This window comes from Haliotis asinina, chromosome 7, assembly GCF_037392515.1.
Source record: "Haliotis asinina isolate JCU_RB_2024 chromosome 7, JCU_Hal_asi_v2, whole genome shotgun sequence".
Lineage (NCBI taxonomy): Eukaryota > Metazoa > Mollusca > Gastropoda > Lepetellida > Haliotidae > Haliotis > Haliotis asinina.
Window position 1 is genome coordinate 39,194,630 of NC_090286.1, and position 21,077 is coordinate 39,215,706.

The 21,077-nt window shown below is 37.6% G+C and overlaps 1 protein-coding gene across 1 annotated transcript in view; it reads left to right on the forward strand.

The window, feature by feature from the left end:
- LOC137290217 (TBC1 domain family member 2B-like) overlaps window positions 1-20,852 on the forward strand; it is a 37,650-nt gene extending 16,798 nt beyond the window's left edge. Inside the window, exons 10-20 of the mRNA XM_067820959.1 lie at window positions 487-572; window positions 5,323-5,434; window positions 6,309-6,429; window positions 7,453-7,598; window positions 9,130-9,238; window positions 10,026-10,157; window positions 10,614-10,751; window positions 11,899-12,075; window positions 12,634-12,768; window positions 13,009-13,086; window positions 13,200-20,852. Of these exons, the coding sequence (XP_067677060.1) occupies window positions 487-572; window positions 5,323-5,434; window positions 6,309-6,429; window positions 7,453-7,598; window positions 9,130-9,238; window positions 10,026-10,157; window positions 10,614-10,751; window positions 11,899-12,075; window positions 12,634-12,768; window positions 13,009-13,086; window positions 13,200-13,304 (1,339 nt within the window). The 3' untranslated portion in view covers window positions 13,305-20,852. The remainder of the gene's footprint in view (window positions 1-486; window positions 573-5,322; window positions 5,435-6,308; window positions 6,430-7,452; window positions 7,599-9,129; window positions 9,239-10,025; window positions 10,158-10,613; window positions 10,752-11,898; window positions 12,076-12,633; window positions 12,769-13,008; window positions 13,087-13,199) is intronic.
- Window positions 20,853-21,077: the final 225 nt, after the last annotated feature.

Sequence of the window (21,077 nt, forward strand, 5' to 3'; positions counted from 1 at the left end):
AGTAGTAGTAAGCAATGACTGACTTCACCATCTGACTTATGAGTTAGATGCCTATGCTGTCTGCCTCTGGTTTACATGGTCCAGGGTGGCCTTTTTAAATGCAAGAACAGTATGCAAGTTTTCATCGTGTACCACAGAAATGAAATGTTATTTTCCTTCCTGAAGTCTGCCATTTTTATAATATATTTCTTCATGGAACTACAGTGTTCTATATGCATGTGAGGGTGATTGTACCACTGTATTTAATGGGTAATAGATTAATATTGTGCAATTTCAAGTAAGTGATTCAAACTCAAAGGTATTTGTCTAAATGGTTTTGTTAGTGATATCGTAGAAATTTTTATTTTGATGAAGGATCCTTAGAGATAGTTGTAAGTAACTGTTTATGCTGAGAAACATTTAAAGTATTATGTTTCATTCTGTATTTGTTCACTGATATACGGACATTTTTGTCATATGTTGACCAAGATCTGTTTCATATTCTAGAAACTATGCAAAACTGGAAGCCGATTACTACAAAACCAAAAGCCGCTACCTTATTCTGTTGAAGGAAAACCAGACGCCAGTCATGGGTGAGTATACAGTCTGTGCTCCACTTACATTGTGTTCTTCAGGGCACTGTCATATGTTCCCATGGTTACAAGTGGGGATTCAGGGAAAGAATTTGTCCTCACCAGTCTAAGTAAGTTAAGGCTCCGTATATTTGTACTGCTGAAGGTCTTGGGTAGGATAGGTCTTCAGCAGCCCATGCTTGCCATAAAAGGTGACTATTCTTGTGGTAAGGGGTGACTAACGGGATCGGATGGTCAGGTTTGCTGACTTAGATGACACATGTCATCGGTTCCCACTTGCCAAGATCGATGCTCATGCTGTTGATCTCTGGTTTGTCTGGTCCGGATTCAATTATTTACAGACAGCCACCATATAGCTGGAATATTGCTGAGTGCAGCGTAAAACTAAACTTACTTATTACACTGCCATACTGAATCTATCAAACCCTAGTAGAAGGTCACCCCATTTAACCTTTTGAATTGACCAATCAGAACACAGCTTACAAATGTTCTTTGAGTAGCATTTTAGAAGCTGGAAAGTACAAAATTGACAAAATTTATGGTTAAGAACTCCTTCAATATGAGAGTGTGACGTTTTGATACAGATTCTTGTACTGTTATCAGCTTGTTTTATAATTATTTGACGAGTTTGGAATGAGTCAGTGGTCGTGATTGATGAGTGAAATACCAGACACCCATAACTATTCTTTGTGCACTATAGCTATGCTATGGGTAGTAATGTTCATCTCTTGGAATGGTGTTTGTTTATCTGCATCCATGCAAGTTATTTGTGCATAGTGAATGCTCACTTGTGCATTGTGCAAACTCCTGCACATTGATTGGATGGTCAGGATATATGACTTGTTGATTATGTGTGATCATATCAAGGTGTGGGACTGTGTTGACATCAACATGGTGTGTCAATTCCAAATTTCTGCGTTAACCAAATTCAGTTTCCTCGTTTGTGATGATAATCAAAGAATAATACATCATCATGTGATAAATGACAAAAACTGCCTAGAAGTCAATGATGTGACTTTCAACTTTCAGATGTCATTTATAATACTGAAACTATGGAGTACGAAAACCTTAGCATTTAGAAATATCTACTGATACACTCTTAAATCTGATGCATCCCTTTTAAAGACAAGTGTTTTTTGTTATTTTTGTATCCTTTGAGGTTTCCAACATTCTTGAGCTGATCATGACAATACAGTTGTCATGTACACTGTGAGTTATAAACTTTAACGCCCTTCTTCTAGGAGAACCTTTGTTATTAGTACAGTTCCCACCATGTATCACCATGTTTTGACTTTTGTTACCGTATTGACAATATAGTTAGAAATGTGAACAGGATTGTGATTATGAATCATGTCAGCCATCCTTGTTTACTACATTTATTTCAGTGTTTGCTTTGGTTAGAAAATAGATTATTTATATATATGTTTTACATAGTTTTGAAAGAGCCTTTCATAATATTTCAAGATAATCATTTATGGAAATGTAGGATAAAAAGCAACTTTGGTAAACTGTTCATTTTGACAAAAATAACATAAGGGGATTCATGTTTAATACATACTGCTTGGCATCATATTCACAGTGAATGCACAAAATTACCATATTGATAAGGAAATAACTAGGACATATTTTAGTGCCTAGCCAATAAAAATATACACTCTTGTAACAGTTATAGTATATGTGGAAGGTAACAGGTGGTACATTTCATACAGTTGGCAAGCATCGGTAGCTTTGTTGCATCATTGATTACCAATACAATAGATTGATTTCGTGGTTGAATGGTTGATATATGTCAGAGGAGTATGGTGTAATAAACGTATCACATGGCATATTTCCCTGGAATGTTTATAGATTTTACTGTTGGTCACAGATGGGCTAGTATGTTATAGGGGAAGGGAGACACCAATATTGGTGGAACTTTCATAAGCCATTCTGTGTGTCTGGCTGGAGGATTAGCTTGATGTGTTGTTTTTAATTGGCTGGATTTGTGATACTTTTGATTTGGTCATTACTGCCAAAGTGGCAGCATGCTCAAATATCTCTGAAGGATATTCTGGTTTTGTTTGGAAATGGAATGTTTAGTTGTGAATCCAGGATTGCAGTTGTTCATCATCTGAAGATGTCTTATTACAGTATTGACGTCTGAACAGTGTCGCCATCTTGAATTTTGTGTTAACATTGTGAACCTTTGTAATTGTTTGTTCAACATCTTCATCTTGTTTCCTGAAGTTCACTGGTTGAATTATATTTGTGTCCATATATCTGAATTGGATTTATGTCACAGGATGTTTGTACATATAGCTGCAGAATGAAGTCTTGTGATTCATTATGAGAACATGATTTCAGTGTTGAACATGTTGTCATCATGGTATATTATCTTAAATTTGACTTTTATTGGATCTTACTGGATAACTTGAACTTTCTGGATGATTCTTATCATCATTGACAAGTAACACGAGAGAGAGTACTATATCTGTACAACAAATTGGTATTGATATTGTCAATGTAAACCCAACACTGAGGAAGGACATTGTGTAACTGAACCGTATTATATTTTATTGGAGTTGTCACCTGAGACCGAATCGATTTTGAAGATTAGTTTGTGTAGATTCAAACTGCCAAGATGCATCGTAGGTTCATTGTGCAGTTCCTGTGTTTTGACCAAGATGCAATCAGTCTCTTTCACCCATCTCCCTTACGCCGACCTCGGCGACATCATTCGTGGTCGCCGGGAACACAACCCAACAAAGTCAGCAGCTACTGGGACAAGTCCAGAAAGTCTCCCTGTAAGTCCGAATATGGTAATCATATATATTTTCATGAGGTACAGTTTTACTGGAAAATTCACGAAAGACCGGTTAGCGCAGTTGTTTTCTTTGCGCATTTGAAACACCTGAGTGATGGTATCCATCTCAAAGTTTTCATGGAATATATTATGGAATTCAGTGGATGCATTGTGCTAGGTTATGACCTGCGACAAAATGCTTCATGCATGTATTTTTTTGTGCATGTGTCCTAGAATTGATTTTTCGATAACATTGTGAAACTTGGTTATAATTCTAATTCTTTAGATAATATATATGGTCATTTGAAATGTAATGAGTGTTTCAGACATTGTGAAGGTTTAATAAATGAATCATACGTTAGTTAGGTTTGGGCCTGCGATGTTGAATGGGTGACTTTTGTATCTGTTAAAAAACGGCATACGTCGGTAAATGGAAACACTGTCATAATTTGTCCTGATGTGACCATAAATATTGCTTTTGGTTTGATTATTGGCACATGATCTTTTTGCACTTAAAGTCCTAACTTAATCAAATGCTAAAATAATTATGATTACAGCATATCAGCCCTGTATCTGAAGTGGGCCTAGTACACTAAGCAGTCTTAGTACTAAGATGATTGTTAACACCTATGCATATTCATAGAATTCATTCAATCATAATACCTCTAAGATTGCTTTGACGATCAGAGCCCAGAACCCCAGAACCCCAGGACCCCAGGACCACTTGCATGGCGTAACCGTGGACCTGTTGATGATAAAACTGGACCGTAGAAATGTGTGTCGAGGTTTATTGTTTGTTAGTGTATACATTTTTTGCTGCAAACAGCTGCAAAATAACTGATGCAACATAAACAATATTTGTTTGCAAACTAAAGTCAGACTGTGTTAATCTGAACACTTCCGTTTCTCATCAAAAACATTCAGATAGGGATATGTAAGGACTACTGGGGTAAACCATTATGTACACCACTAGAGCAGTGTTACTTACTATTGACATACCGAGGCAAGAACATAAGAACGTATACATGTACATGTTTCTTCGTATTATACCAAATGTCCGAAACTTGCCATTAATAGAATGTCCGAATGTCCAAAATGTTTACTGATAAGATCAAAACTGGCTTTAGGAGTTTTCTCTTTTTCTATCTACGAATTTCTCTTTTTTTGTGTGTGGCAGTATAAATTTCACATCTTCTACAATTTGGGGCATGACTTGTCTTTGTAACTGACAAGTATCAAGTGCAGGTGATCTCGTTTTGACCGATGGGTATTAATACAGGAAGTAAGCATGACAGGAAATACTCAAACGAAAGCCCCAAAAAGACATCAGTGATTAAAATCACAAACTAAGGATATGTCTATTGTGTATTTGTTTACGTTCCGACATATAGCTTTAATATTCCTGACTGCAGTGCAAGGCAACATTCTATGAGTCAACATTCAGGCATTGACAGAAATGAACTTTTCATGATTACTAACAGCTTCCTGAGACTTATCAATGACTGAAAATGGAACATGGGTACAAATTTTCATTATTTCCTTTGGTAAAATGTCTGTGTTTGAGGACCATTGAATAATTCAGCAGACTTTAATGGACCTTTAAAATCTTAAGAATATATTGTCATTTGTTGAATTCCGAGAAAAGAATGTGAAGCATTTTGCATTCTGCAGATATTTTTATATATTATATGCTTTACTTCAGTATTGTGACCATTTATTTCATCAAGTACTGACGAGAAGTTTTGCTGACCTGGTGACCTATATTTATAGTAAGGCTGATTAATTTTAATTACTTGTTTGAAATACCTTTAGTCAGAATTTTAGTGTTTCAAGTCGGCAGTTGAATTATTTTCTTATTTTAGTTTTCAGATTGTACAGCCTCATGGATTACTTGATTCAGTCTGCCAAGTTTTGGTACTGACCTTCGAACTGTTTTGGTGTTCATGCAGTTTGTTTTGTGGGTTGAAGGTGGCAGCGAAAACACCCGGTCCCAGGAGATCGTCAACCAGCTTCTGCAAGAAGCTATGGATGCTGAATCTGGGGATGCTGACAACAAACACCTGCACATGGCATCAAACAGGTAGGTGACAAACACCTGCACATGGCATCAAACAGGTAGGTGACAAACACCTGCACATGGCATCAAACAGGTAGGTGACAAACATCTGCACATGGCAACAAACAGGTAGGTGACAAACATCTGCACATGGCAACAAACAGGTAGGTGACAAACATCTGCTTATGGCGTATGACATCAAACAGGTAGGTGACAAACATCTGCTTATGGCATATGACATCAAACAGGTAGGTGACAAACATCTGCTTATGGCGTATGACAACAAACAGGTAGGTGACAAACATCTGCACATGGCAACAAACAGGTGCATGACAAACATCTACTTATGGCATATGACATCAAACAGGTGGGAGAAAAACATCTCTACATGACATATGTGACAGGTTTGGCAAACATCTGCACATGACATCAAACAGGTGGGTGACAACACCTGTTCATGGCATCAAACAGGTGCATGACAAACATCTGCACATGGCATCAAAAATGTTCATGACGAACATCTCCACATGGCATGTAACAGGTGGGTGACAAGCATCTGCACATGGCATCAAACAGGTGGGTGACAAACATCACACACATGGCAACAAACAGGTGGGGTGACAAACATCTGTAAATGGCACGTGGCAACAAGCCAACAGGTGACAAACATCTGCACATGGCATCAAACAGGTTGATGACAAACGCCAGTACATGGCTTTGAACTGGTGGGTCACAAACATCAGTATATGGTATCATTGCTGAAATTCATTACTGAAAATATTTCCAGCGTCAGTATTTTGTTTCTTTAGTTCCTTAAAAAAACAACATATCTTTAAGAGATGTACACACAGTAAAGATAATCTCTGAAACTACTGACTCTGTTTGTGACTGTTTGCAGCACTCAGGAATACGACCGCTACGGTTTTCAGAAGTGTTTGTTTGAGGAAGATGAAGACATTCTCCTGGCCCGAGCTGACCAGCTACAGAGACAGTCAGCAGAACTTGCCAACAATATCAAGGTATAACAACAACAACAAGTACAACCTACCAATCCAAGCAGTATCATGATTACCCTTAGTATAGACAAATTAGTCCTTAATTTCTGGATCAGTGTCTGCAACTGTTGATTCTAATAGTTTACTAAGTAGACAGATTAAAGATTAAATCATTTATGAAGGGTTTTTGTTGCATCAAGTAAAATTCATATATCTTATTTAGAAGCTAAATGAATATTTAACAGGCATTTGGGTTTCATTTGATTAGGCTATATTAATGGTTATTTTTGTCATATGACCATAGCAAGATTCAACTATATGTAACTGCAAGTGTTGGTGGTGTGGCCTTGTGGTTACTGTGCTTGCTTGCGATGCAGGCCTTTGTATAGTTCACTATTTCAGGTTATTGATGGAATATATTTAAGGCTAATCCAATTTTATTTCTTGTTTCATGCATTTTTCATGCTCAGAAAACCTAAGGGCAGGAGGAGAGAGAATTCAGCAGTCAAAGTAATATTCCTTTTAAAGACTAGAAGTTTTTAATTTTTGCCACTTTCTACAGAGTATGCGGGGCAAAAAGCAGTTGCTATAGAAGTTTACAGTATTGACCAATAAAAACATTAGGATTATATTTTATGAGTGGGGAAAATTAATTTTGAATTTCACTTATTCTTGAAACATTATGACTGGCGGATCCTTAAGACAAGAAATGAAATTGGTCTGGCCTATGCTTTGGCATGAAAAAGCTGACAAACGTTGACCTTTCTGACCCAACACTGTCGCTGTTACAGGTCATTGGTGCCCTCTGCAAGCTGTCAGGGTTCTGCTGCTTATTTTATTGAGAGTTACATAGGCAGATTCTTTCATACAAATGCATCAAATCAGTGATTTACAATGTGATTAGGTTGTCTGAAAAAACATCCACTTGCAAAGTTTGAGATCGATTGGATCATTGGCTGAAGAGTTATTTACCAAAAAACAGTCCACATGCATTTCATGACAAACTATGAAGGTAAAACTATTCTCACTCATGTTTAAATGTCACAGGTGGCTGATGAAGCCTCATCGCACCAGGTCAAGTGGGAGAACTTCATGGTGAATCAGTCAGGTCGACCTCTAAATAGGTCCCTGGAGCTTAAGACTCTCATCAGGTCAGGCATACCACATGAGTACAGAGAACAGGTGTGGAAAGGGTGAGTTGATTCAGTCTTTGGCTGTCCATATAGGGATAGTGATGGCATGAGCACACTAAATTTGAATCTTTCCCAATGATATATGTGTATGTGTGAACACTTTTCAAATGAACGTTTTTAGATTTATTAGAAATCTTAGTGTATTGACATTGAAATGTACTCATGAAAACAAATAAGGGAAAACATGAAAGTATGTATGTTCGTTTGTTTATTTCGAGATTTTCACCCACTTTCATGTGTTTCTTTATTCATGTCATTGAGTGTACTGATCCAAACTCAAATTTCATTTGGAACTGATGACATATCTACATTTGCATCCAGGCAGATTTCGCTGCATGCTCAAATTAGTTTTCCTGCTCTTCATGGCATTAAATGGAAAGCCAGTCACTGAACCTACAAGTATCTCTTGAAATGTGTTACACTGCCAGATGATGTGATTAGTCCAAAGGTGTACAATTAGCAGATGATGTGCCCAGGTGGATGGGCACTGTATGTTGCAGGTGTAGGAATGTGTAGAGTATGCCCTATGTATATTGCAGGTGTAGGATGTACTGGATCTACCATCTGAACACTGCAGGTGTAGGACTGTGTAGAGTATGCCCTATGTATATTGCAGGTGTAGGATGTACTGGATCTACCATCTGAACACTGCAGGTGTAGGACTGTGTAGAGTATGCCCTATGTATATTGCAGGTGTAGGATGTACTGGATCTACCATCTGAACACTGCAGGTGTAGGACTGTGTAGAGTATGCCCTATGTATATTGCAGGTGTAGGATGTACTGGATCTACCATCTGAACACTGCAGGTGTAGGACTGTGTAGAGTATGCCCTATGTATATTGCAGGTGTAGGATGTACTGGATCTACCATCTGAACACTGCAGGTGTAGGACTGTGTAGAGTATGCCCTATGTATATTGCAGGTGTAGGATGTACTGGATCTACCATCTGAACACTGCAGGTGTAGGACTGTGTAGAGTATGCCCTATGTATATTGCAGGTGTAGGATGTACTGGATCTACCATCTGAACATTGCAGGTGTAGGACTGTGTAGAGTATGCCCTATGTATATTGCAGGTGTAGGATGTACTGGATCTACCATCTGAACACTGCAGGTGTAGGACTGTGTAGAGTATGCCCTATGTATATTGCAGGTGTAGGATGTACTGGATCTGCCATCTGTACACTGCAGATGTAGGAATGTGTAGAGTTTGGCCTGTGTATATTGCAGGTGTAGGATGTACTGGGTCTGCCATCTGTACACTGCAGGTGTAGGAATGATTAGAGTATGTCCTATGTATATTGCAGGTGTAGGATGTACTGGGTCTGCCCTCTGTACACTACAGGTGTAGCATGTGTAGAGTATGTCCTATGTATATTGCAGGTGCAGGATGTAGTGGTTCCCCCCTCTGTACACTACAGGTGTAGGATGTAGTGGGTACGCCCTCTATAGGCTACAGATGTAGGATATATTGAGAGTGTCATGTGCATGCTGTAGGATATACAAGGTGTTCCCTATATATGCTGCAGGTGTATCAATATGCACATAGACCAGTCGAGACAGAAGCTGGGTCCAGGGTACTACAAGAGTCTGGTGGTCCGTGCCAAGGACACCAAGTCCAACCCTGCAGCCAAACAGGTGTGTATTTTACCTCAACTAGGTGGACCTACTGTGATGATACATGTCTACATTCCTATATTCTACTACTCTCTTGACATCTTGACGGATCTGATCTCTTCAGAATCAAATTGAGTTAAGGAATACATGTGGATATTGAATATAATAGGGTAACTGATGTTATAAGTGTTTAGTGTTAGGTAACTGAAAATTTCACAACACAAGGTTTTCTCCCGGTACACTATAGTTATAATGAATTCAGAGGTATCACTATTTCGGGCGGGGTGGGGGAGATTTAGTAACCTATGGGTAAAGTGTCTGTTCATCACACCAAAGACCAGGGTTTGATTCCCTACATGGGTACAATGTGGTGTTCCCCTCCGTGATATAGCTGGAATATTGCTAGAAGCAGCGTAAAACCAAACTCACTCACTCACTCACTCACTCACTCACTCACTCACTCACTCACTAATCATTACCCCCTGCAACCCGTTTGGCTGGGACCAATAACACAGTTTGTTATATCCATCAATGTTTTATAAACATGTTTGTTATAAAAATGTTCTCATGTATTTGATGAGACAATGCATCAATTTTGCAATGATCCTTGAGTAGGGATGCTGTTTTCTGAAGCCTTGATTATGTAATAAAACTGTATGGACATATTTTGAACATTAAGAAGCATTCATTTTTGGTTGTTTGGAAATGCTAGTAATTTTTTCTTTCAAACAAATTACCATTGAGGTGGTATGAAGCCAAGTGTCAAAATTCATGCCAGCTTAGTGAATAAAATGATATACTCTTCCAGATTGAACTTGACCTGTTGAGAACTCTTCCGAACAATCGGCACTTTGAAACACTTGAATCAGATGGCATCAAGAAATTAAGGAGAATTTTGCTGGCCTTTAGTGCCCAGAACATGGTGATTGGCTACTGCCAGGTGAGTCATGGTGATGCTACTAGGAACAGTGCTTTGGCATGGTGCCATTGCAATTCCTGCAAATTTTGTAAAACTGTATATCAAAAAAGCATGACTCAATATATCTTATTTGTATCCCATCCAGCTGACCTGTGAAGATTTGTTTAGAATTCATCTCCAGCAGCAGGGGGTCATTCTCACTGATTTGGTTGACACACGTCATCATATCCCAACTATGTCACTCGATGCTCTTGTAATTGATCAATGGGTTGTCTGGTCTAGACTCGAATATTTACAGACCACCGCAATATACATGGAATATTGCTGAGTGTGGTGAAAAACTAAACTCACTCACCTTTCGAGACGCTTTGTATACTTCATTTTGAAAACTTTGTCCAACTGTGTTCACTGAGGCAGTATGAAACAGTACTCACTCACTCACTCCTTGTACCTTCTATTGATGGTGTTTGTGTGCAGGGATTGAACCGACTAGCTGCCATAGCATTGCTGTTCTTGTCTGAGGAGGAAGCATTCTGGTGTCTGGTGACGATCGTGGAACACCTGATGCCTCCAGACTACTTCACCACCACACTGGCCGCAGCACAGGCAGACCAGGTAAGGCAGTTATGACCACATTGTAAACCAAAAGTCACTGTGTTCTGTAATCTGATTGTTTGAGAAACGTGATCAATGGTATTAGAATCCCAGAAACTGCCAGACTATTCACTGCGTAATGATGTGTAGAAACATCGCAAACAATTGTTTTGTTGTGTCATCAACAGTGGTAAAGTCATTGAAATCATATTGTGACGTAAATGACGTCACAAATGAGCCACTCCAGATGCTGCCATGGGAACCAGCTGAAACTGTGGGCTGATGACACTTGACTGCTGTAGCAGTACTCGATGCAAAACAAATGCAGGCAGTAAAACCCTTTGGTTTACATTTTTGTTTACAATGTTGATAAACATCATGTGTTGGCCAATTTCCGGGTGTTATTGAGTATTTAAAGCACATGATGTTTATCTCCTAACACGACATCCTTCAGCAACTGGCAGTGGTTGTAAGAGACTACTGAAGGGATTTGGTGGTCAGGATGTATGATTTGTCTGATCACTGGATCGTCAGGTCAAGATTTGAGGGTTTACATGCTAGCGTCATGAAACTGGAATACTGCTGAGTGCAGCCTGATAGAAACAAATGTTAATCCAGCTAATACTCACTTGGTATTGTTGAATCACATGCCATCACCGCTATTTGATGCTTGTCTAAAGGACCAGTGTTACGAAGACTTAGTATTTAGTAGTATAAGTAAGGGGTGTTTTGGACCACTTCTGCTAATGGCATATTTATGGCTAACTACGCCCCTCATGGTCCCTTACAAAGGACAGCGGATTAGTACGGACATCCTATGATGTCTATGCAGAAAGAGAAATTATTTAAGTGCAAATCCACATTATTGGGCTTAAGTAGCCATAAATAATGCCATAAATGGAGTTGGTCCAAACCACCCCTTACTTATACTACTAAAAGTGTGTCAGTTATTTGTTATTGTAATTGTTGTTAATGTTACCGACTGTTGGTTTAATGACCAAGACTACATCGTTTACGAAACTTGTATATTGCTGTCTGAGATGGGAGTAAACATTATTTTGATTATTGCTGATATGATGCTTATTCCAGTTTGTTAACTGCAGACTATCATGAATATTCCAGTGAGAGCATTAGGGACTGTAGTGTTTATTTATTGTTTATATTCCAGCGTGTGTTGAAGGATCTGGTGCAGGACAAGTTACCCAAGCTGTACAGTCATTTTGAAACCCACGATGTTGACTTGAGTCTGTTCACATTTAACTGGTTTCTGACAGTGTTTGTGGACAGTGTGCCAACGGAGACTTTCCTTAGAGTCTGGGACTCCTTCTTGTATGAAGGCAGCAAGGTAGGACCCTTCCTAGTGTGTCTATACAATCCACTGCTGGCATCTCTGTTTGCCCTTAGCCCTGAAAAGCTGCAGGTTGTAAGGACCCAGAACCATGTGAAGTTGTGTGTTCTGATCAGAATGTGTAGGCCCTGTATTTTGATATACAAATAATACTCTTAGTTTTGGGGGATAAAAAAGCTGAAAAAGCTGAGTGGTATCGCTGGCATCGCTCCTTAAGTGTGAGATGTGGAAAGTGCAATACCTTTCTCTTAAAATTGTATTCTAGTTGGAATTGTTTTTGACATTTTGACATGTTGTTTTTAGTTTTGCTTAGTCCCAGTGAACATTTACAACAGCTTCATGTTTCACCTTAAGACAACATAACTCCTTAGAGGAGAGTTCTGATAGGACACAACACTTACCATTAGACTGTTTCTGTTAACTGATTTGGTTGGAAATGTGCTATTCTGTTTGTAGTGGTCCAATATTATCTATAATGTTTACCAGGTGGTAATAGAGTCTTGTGAGTGGGTAGAGTGGCATCTGACTTAATTTGTCACGTGTTTAATATTTCAGGTGCTATTTCGGTTTGCAATTGCTTTCCTAAAGTACGCAGAGGAAGGAGTGTTGACACAGAACACGTCCTTCCTGGTGAACAGATATATGCGCACTGTAGGCGAGAGAATGACTGACGCGAGAGGGATCTGCAAGGTATGATTCCAGCATGATTCCTGACTTTTAGTAAATCGGTAAATATTTCACGTATACAATCACTCTAGCATGGAGTACACTAATAGTTCTTCCATGGCAAGAAGAGCAGTTTCCAGTTCCTTACAGTGACACACTGTAAACACAAAACAGCTGTTGTTATGGGAAAAAACGATCACCTGGCCTTGTTTTGTGTTTGTTTTGCCTGGAATGAAGACCTGACCTTTGTTTCAATGGTTACAGATAGCCTTCCATGACCTGAACCCCTTCCCAATGAGGAGCATTGCTAGCAAGAGGCAGAGCCATCTAAATCAAATTAAGGTAGATAACTCTCAGTACATTTGAACATCAAAGATGTAATCAAATCAAAACATAATATCCAGACTGACAAACATTCAGCTTCAGTGCTGATTTGAATGCAATTTCTTCTTCAGATTGAGTTGGCGGAGTTGGATGCAATCCGTCGTGACTTCAAGTCAGGGAGAGTCCCCGACGACAGGATGGATTTCTACAGTGATGATGAGCTTGATGATGCATGAGAGGCAGTTACCATAGGAACAACACAATGATAAACTTGGCGGGGAGATCAGGCTGTCTTCCTGTACAACTAACTCACAAATACCAAAATTATTAGTCTGTTAATAGTAGGGTTTGATAATTTTTTCATATATTATGTATAGTTGATTCTTTAAATGTTAAAGTTAGTATTTTTGGAATTAAGCATCCATTCTGCTATCAGAAGACTAAAATTGATGCATAATCAATTTAAAAACAAAGATTTCTGTGTTACTTAGTGAATCAAATCATTGCATAGCATCACCAGTATGTGACTGTATATACTATACTTACTAAGAGTCAGGGGAATGCCTGTTATCATAAGAGGATAAATCTTACTGGAATGACCGTTTAATCTAAGATGGATATGACAACTGCTAAGGACTTAGTGAATCAATTACATTTGAACATTAAATTGTATATTTACAGTAGCAGTTGATACAGCTAGGCCTCTGTGATAACCAAGTGCTTTTTATTGATTGTGACCTATTTTTTGTGTATTGATTGCCTGTGCATGGTTGTCTCCCCTGCACATCCCAGGAATTTATGATTGTGGGTTTGAATTCCAGTTCATCCTGTGTGTGTTTGTCAGCAGTTAAAAGCATAAGACCTCATTTTGATTATGATCAAATGGTTCTAAAAACTTGTAATTTATGACCGGTGTGCTGTGAAATAATTTGACCATGAGGTAAGGGGTTGATTTGAATAGTAAAATTCTTGTTCCATTTGTTGGGTTGAGAGTAACCAACTTTGTGACTGAGAACAAATTCCAGTCATGGTTCTTATTTAAATATTCTCAAGAGGGTTTCAGTTCAGAAAGATTATCTTCAATTTCTGAACAATATTGTAACTATGTAAATAGTTCTGAAAGTTGTTGTGTAAATAAGACATTCCAACACTCATCAATTTGTTTATATACATCAATATTTTATATTTCTTGTTGCTAGTGATCAAAGAATGAAAAAGTGCTAAAATATCTAAATACCTATACATATCGTTACCTGCACGGACATTATCTCACTGCTTGTGATTGAATCGGTCTTGATCATGTTATTTATTTGTTAATCATGTTGAAAGAGGACCTACTTAGACATTATTGTCCACAGTCTGCCGTTATTGCTGTGTCTGTCCTGTGAATCATGGCTCAGAGAGAATTCTTCTTCTTCCTGTAGATAGTAATGGCTTTCATTTTAAACCTGAGAGGATATCAGGCAGTTGTTAGTCCTGTTTTAACATTCTTAAAATCAAAATGTAGAAAGATGCTGTTATTTCCTGCCAATTTTTCTGTGCATGCCTTTCTGAGATTCGTGTCCTCCTGACAGTGTTCTAGTCTTGTGTTATCTGTCAGACAGTGTTGTCCCTGTTGGATAACGGATAATCCCAGATCCTCTTGCGCACCAACATTCATCAAAACATCCTCACTTTGACACCACAAGCAGAATACACCACGCAAACACCTCCATGAATATATATATAACCTTATTCCCTCTCAACCACCCCAAACCAAATACCCCTACTTAAAAACCCCAATCCAAACACTCCACTATCTGCTATGCCTTTTCAGTTTTCAGTCACTAACATGCCCTTTATTGGAACATTGTCATTATTTGAGGCAAGAAAGGGATTATTTCCAAATGACAGTGAATAAGGCTTCCATTGTCTGAGAACAAACAAGATTTCATTACCATATTTCAAGGAATGTGTGTCATGAATGTACTTTAGTGAATCAACCCACACAGATAGTCAACAAGTTGTTGATGTTTTCAATGTTTCTAGACGTGTGGAAATGTATCACAGGACACATGTCTTTCTGCTGATTGGTTAATGTCTGCAGGTTCTTGTAAAATATTCCAACACCTAAGCATGATAAGCAGCGTTTTTAACGTCAGCTGTCTTGGTGACATAGTTCATTTGATGGGTCTTTCTACTCAGTATGTGTTGACATGTTTGATATTTAGAGTTGTAAGGTATGGGAGAGGAATCTACAGAAAAAAAACACTGTTTTCCTTACGGCATTGTTATCTTTTTTGTTCTTTCAGGCAGACACAATTTGATAGATTTTATATGTTGGTTTGTGGGAGTTTGGAATTAGACTGTACAGAGAAATCTATTTTGCTGATGTGTCTTTCATACAGGCAATATGATATATGATTTCGATATTTAGGTTATTGATTGATTGGAGGCCATGGTGTGTCTGCCCTGTGTGGATGCACCTGTATCGGAAAGGTAATTGTATTCACTTACCTGGCTTGATGGACAGAAGCAGTCATATTGTGTGTTAATATACACTGGTGCTTCTTGCTACCTGTATCAGGTGTGTAAGCTATCTGTTCTGTGATATGTGGTCTTCCATTTGACCCTAGAAATCTGTGTATTCCAGGAATCGAGAAACTTAATACCTAGGTGTGAATACAAATCACAACATGGCATATTTGGTTATGAATCCCAAATCAGGGTATGTATTCCAAAGTGTAATCTTATGTACATGTATTCCAAAGAGTAATCTTCATGAAAAGAAAAGTGTGTGTATTGTATTTTGGCAAAGGTGTATGTATGCACAGGTGCACTGTGTTTTGGCACCGTGGTGTGTATGCACAGATGCGCTTTGTTTTGGCACAGATGCAGAGCATTGTAGTACATGTGTATGTAAACAGGTGCACTTTATTTTGGCTCAAATGTATGTAAACAGGTGCTCTGTATTTTGGCTCAAGTGTATGTAAACATGTGTTCTGTTTTTTGGCACAAGCATATGTAAACCAATGATCTGTATTTAGATAAAGGTAACACACACAGGTGCTTTGTATTTTGACATGGATGTATGTGTACACAGGTGCTCTGTATTTTTGTACCGGTATGTGAAAACAGGTGTACTATGTATTGGCAGATGTGTATGTACACATTTTATTTTGACACTTAGTCAGAAAATGTAACACAGGTATGATGTATATTGACTTTCATGTTCAAAGGTGAACTTTGAACTTTGAACTCACTTGTATGTTAACACAGATGTACTGTACTTGACACACTTATTTCCTAACAGGTGTACTGTACTTGACACACTTATTTCCTAACAGGTGTACAACACCTTTGAAGCTGTACCTGCTGTACCTCCTGAAAATGTTTTTATGTTCTTACACACATACACCTTTTCTTGTCTCATGCATGCTTTTCTTTGCAAGATGTCTGATAAGTTGTAAAAAGCCCTTGAAATGCCCTTATGTAATATAGTATGGAGGCTGAAAGATGCCAGTGAACCTGCTTATTCCATTCATCAGATTTGATCACATCACTGCCATAATATATACACTTCACTATTGTAATTCCATTCACATAAAGATATTCAGTATTGCATGCTTGTCGTACAAGGCGACTAACAGGATTTGGTAGTGAGGCTTGCCGTCTTGATTGACTCATGTCATCAGATGCCTGTTGTGCAGATCAGTGCTCTTGCTGTTGATCACTGGATTGTCTGGTCCAGACTCAAATATTTACAGACCAGTGCCATATAGCTGAAATATTGCTAAGTGCGGTGTGAAATTCACTCACTCACTTAATCACTCTCACTCACTCACACAGATAACAGTATGTTGTATATGTAAATTATTCTATAGTGTGCATTGTGTCAAATATGAATAAATACTACATTTTGGACACTTACATGATGTTAGGTGTCAACCATATTGGCTAATATTTCATTGTTGTTGGGCTATTTATTTATGTTTGAGCAGTATTACTTGTTGCTTTTTTGCATTTAGAATATAGCTTGTTATGACAAACATGAAAGGGATATTGTGAGTGAGTGTTGTTTTATGGTGTAGTCCACAATAACTAAACTCATATTGAGCAGCCTGTGAACAATCATCTCTGGGCGAGACAAACAAGTGGTTGACAGCATGAAGAACAATTTGTGTCATTGGGATACAGAGGACGAATCACAGCCTGTCTTCAGTTGGGATGACTAATACTCACAGGGAATAAAAACTACATTTTCTCAGTCCAACCTGTGGGTTGGTCCAGTGGTTAATGCGTTCACTTCTCATGACAAAGATTTGGGCTTGATTCCCCACATGGGTACATTGTGTGAAGCCCTTTTCTAAGGATATTGATAGAATATTGGTAAAAGCAGCATAAAACCCAGCTCACTCACTCATGCAGTATGAAGCATTACATTGTCATGAGCAGGATTTGCAAGTGATTGCAGCATACCTTGGCAGGAGAGGGGATCGTGTGGTCAAAATGTCTGTTGTGTATGGATGTTAACTGGATGAAGACCTTTCACCCCAGTGATTTATTTACAGTATATGTTGATGGGACAGATACGCATTATTGCTGATGCTGCAAAACACTGGTTTGTCTGGTTCAGATATTCAGGCCTGTAAAGATATTGCTGTTATACTGCAGACCAAAATGTGTATAACCATATATCCACTCACTTACACTTACATTGTAAATGGTTTTCAAAAGAGCTTCTCGCCAATCCTTATGTCTATTTGCTAGGAGAAATTTCTCAACTATGGGATAGTTTCTGAACCACATTGTGATAAAATGATTCATTTTTTAAGTTTCTTAGTACATACGCACGAAAAATTCTAAAATTAATCTGTCTTGCCATGTTGTCATGTTAGTTTTAGCTGTTCATGAATTCACTGTTCATACTTTAGCAATACTTATGTTACACCAATGCATTTTTTTCCTTATGTTATGCTAATACATGTAGGTGAAGAACAACATCAGTTTGTCTAGAGTTAATGTAATTTCTCTTTGAAAAATATACATAAACCTCGACCAAAAATTAAGCATTAAAGTTTGTTGTTATGGATTAATCTATAAAATATAAAAATATTGTTTGGGCTTCAATAGAAAATGTCAGAACTAAGTTTCCTTATGTTCTAGGGTAGTACATACACTACTTTGAGCTGTTGAGGTTCTTGAGAGACATTTAGAGGTTTGTATTCTAATATACGACAAAATGTTATGGATGTCAACATCTTCATTGTTTTCACGACGTTTCTGGGCTATTCCTTAGCCCTTCGTCAGGTGGGATGAGGGTAGTACCAGTACGGTCTTACATGTCATTATATTTTAAACAAGAACTTGCCATGTTTGAGTGTTTGAGTGTGGCGTTGCGTTTATGTGTTTATTATAATTATGTTTCATTTACCATATTTTCACACATTCCATAGGACTGCATTCTTGTATCCAATTTTGTGCTCTTACGCAAATCTGAATGTTTTGAAGCATTGTCTTGTCCGTGTCATAATATGAGTTGGAGTGTTCCTGACTTTTCCTATTGGTGTATTTTGAATTGTATAGAATAGGCAACAGAGAGATGGTTTCATTTTGTATGTGTTGTTGAAAATACAATAAATATTTTAATGGCTTAACTAATTTAACAATGACCAACTGATTTTTTAGAATCATCCTCCTTGTGTGAAAGGTTTAGTCTCTAATTGCCTACATCTCTATTTGCCTACATCTCCAATCACCAACGAAATCAAAGCTGACTAATTTGAATGAAAAAATGCACCCCTCCTTTTATAATGTAATGGCCTGACCAGGGCTATCGTGATCTTGATTGAGTGTTGTCTTAAGAATATTTAGTGGAGTAGGAAGATAAGTATATCCAATATGAATCACATTATTTATTTAGATGTGAAGCATTTCGAATGAAGGTTCCTTTTTTAATGGTGATTATTTTTATGAATGGCCTAATATGTCAAAATATAAACAACCTTTTTTCAAGTTTATGCTACCAAGAGATACATATTAGCTTGTCCGCTGTGTGCAAAGTCAATACTTTTACATGATTTGTAATATTTTTTTATCTCACTTTTTATCTGGTGAAAGTTTGAAGGTTTAACTCCTTTTCTGCTCATAGTATAAATATTTGTCTTTATGATCAGGTAAATAGTGTTTGGAGGGTTGTTGATTTATCCCTTAAAACCAAATAATATATTTTCTAATGTTGATTGAGTTTGTCCTTCATCCAATATCCCGAGCCATGAGGACTGTTCGGTCCACACTCCCTTTACAAACAGTAGTTGCAATACAGACTCTTGTGCAGGTTTGAAAAAATGTGCATAATAGTGATTTTCTAATTCCAGTCTTATGTAAGTAAGTATTAGTTGTTAAAATATTCTGAGTAATCCTGTATTGAAAATATTTCAAATTTACACATTGTGTACATCTATTGGGCTTTAATGTGTATATCCCAATCATTCTGAGGAAATCGTCTTCCTAATATTTCTTCCCATTAAGACATTTAATATCTGTTATTATCAAGAAGTAAAGTAATTTATCCCTCTGTATTGTATGTCTCTTTTTCTTCTTTCAAACAGAAGAGTTCAGTTTCAAATCATGGGGGTGACACTTGTTTATCATTGCGTAATTTGTGGTCAACAGACCATGAAGTGTTATTTTAAGAATGTAGGTAAATAGAGATGTAGGCGAATAGAGAACAACCAGTGTGAAATACAAGTGTCTATATATTTTTAGGTTTGTGTGCTCAAAATTAGCAGTTTGTTTTTGAGTCTATTTTTTAAAAATAGATGTTTATTATATTTGTATTTGTGCAAGTATGATGAGTAAACTCCCGTAGAGTGTTCCATAAACACAGCATGAGATTGAAGCTGTGGCCAGGGTAAACTGATGTGAACAATTTAACTGAGCGAATAGCCACAAAATATAATGCTAAGCAGTGGAAGTTTGATGTTACAAAACAATTAAATAAAGAACTCAGATCCATAAAACAAGAAACAAAATTGGTCTGGCCTTATGTCACCATGAAAGTAGTTTCAGTCATTAAGAAAATACAAAAAAGGTATGTTAACACGAGATTGCCTTTTCTCAACAAATATTGATTTTAGATCAGTCCGTGTGATATTCATGTTATCAAACAAGAAATACAAACAACAACCACCAGTTACATGTTTGTTTCAGTCAACTTGTTCGTCAGTTGTTAGTCATGGAAAATGAAACTGCATGTAAAGTGTGTAAATGCTGGGTGTTATATTTTGTTCCTTTGTTAATGAATTTGTTGTGGTCACTGTAGAGCAAAGAATAGAATTGTGTTCACTATCTGTATAGACTACACTGCTCAACTATTTCTAGTGATATCACCATACAAGTTTACTTTATAGTTGTGACTTTTGACTATCACTAAGTGTAAATGAAAATACTCAGTGTATGAAATTTGTCTGTTGCAATAATAATGTTAAGCAGTTTTTCATTCATTTTGGATATTTTGACAGTAATTAAAAGGTCCCTGTCATAAGTAATTATTTCAGGTTTCAAGCTTGGTTCTATTTTTTGTAGATACCAGTATTCCTTGCTAACTTTAGGTAGCAAGTATGCCAAAGTACGCTGTAGTGATATTGATCAAATGTTCGCTGAATTTTCAATTTTTTTCAGACTCTACTGTGGAGGTTTCAGTAGAGCGTGGTAATTAACATTGTTTCAACTGAATCTACATGATACAATTGTCTGTAATACAGACTTCATCTAATGCGTGCAATAAAGACTTTACACTTAAATATGTCCTGTGTCATTGCTTGTGTATTGAATGCCATGTTATGCTAGTGGAACTGCAAACAGAACAGGTCATACAGCTGCAGGCTTCAGGGTGGTCACACACTTTATTACCTGCAAAACATCCTGTCTGTGTGTTTTCTATTTTCAAGAGTCCTCTTATCCTCGATATCTCCCGGGAATATGTTCCGATAAATCTTCACTATACACTTCCCTGGTCTCACAGTAGC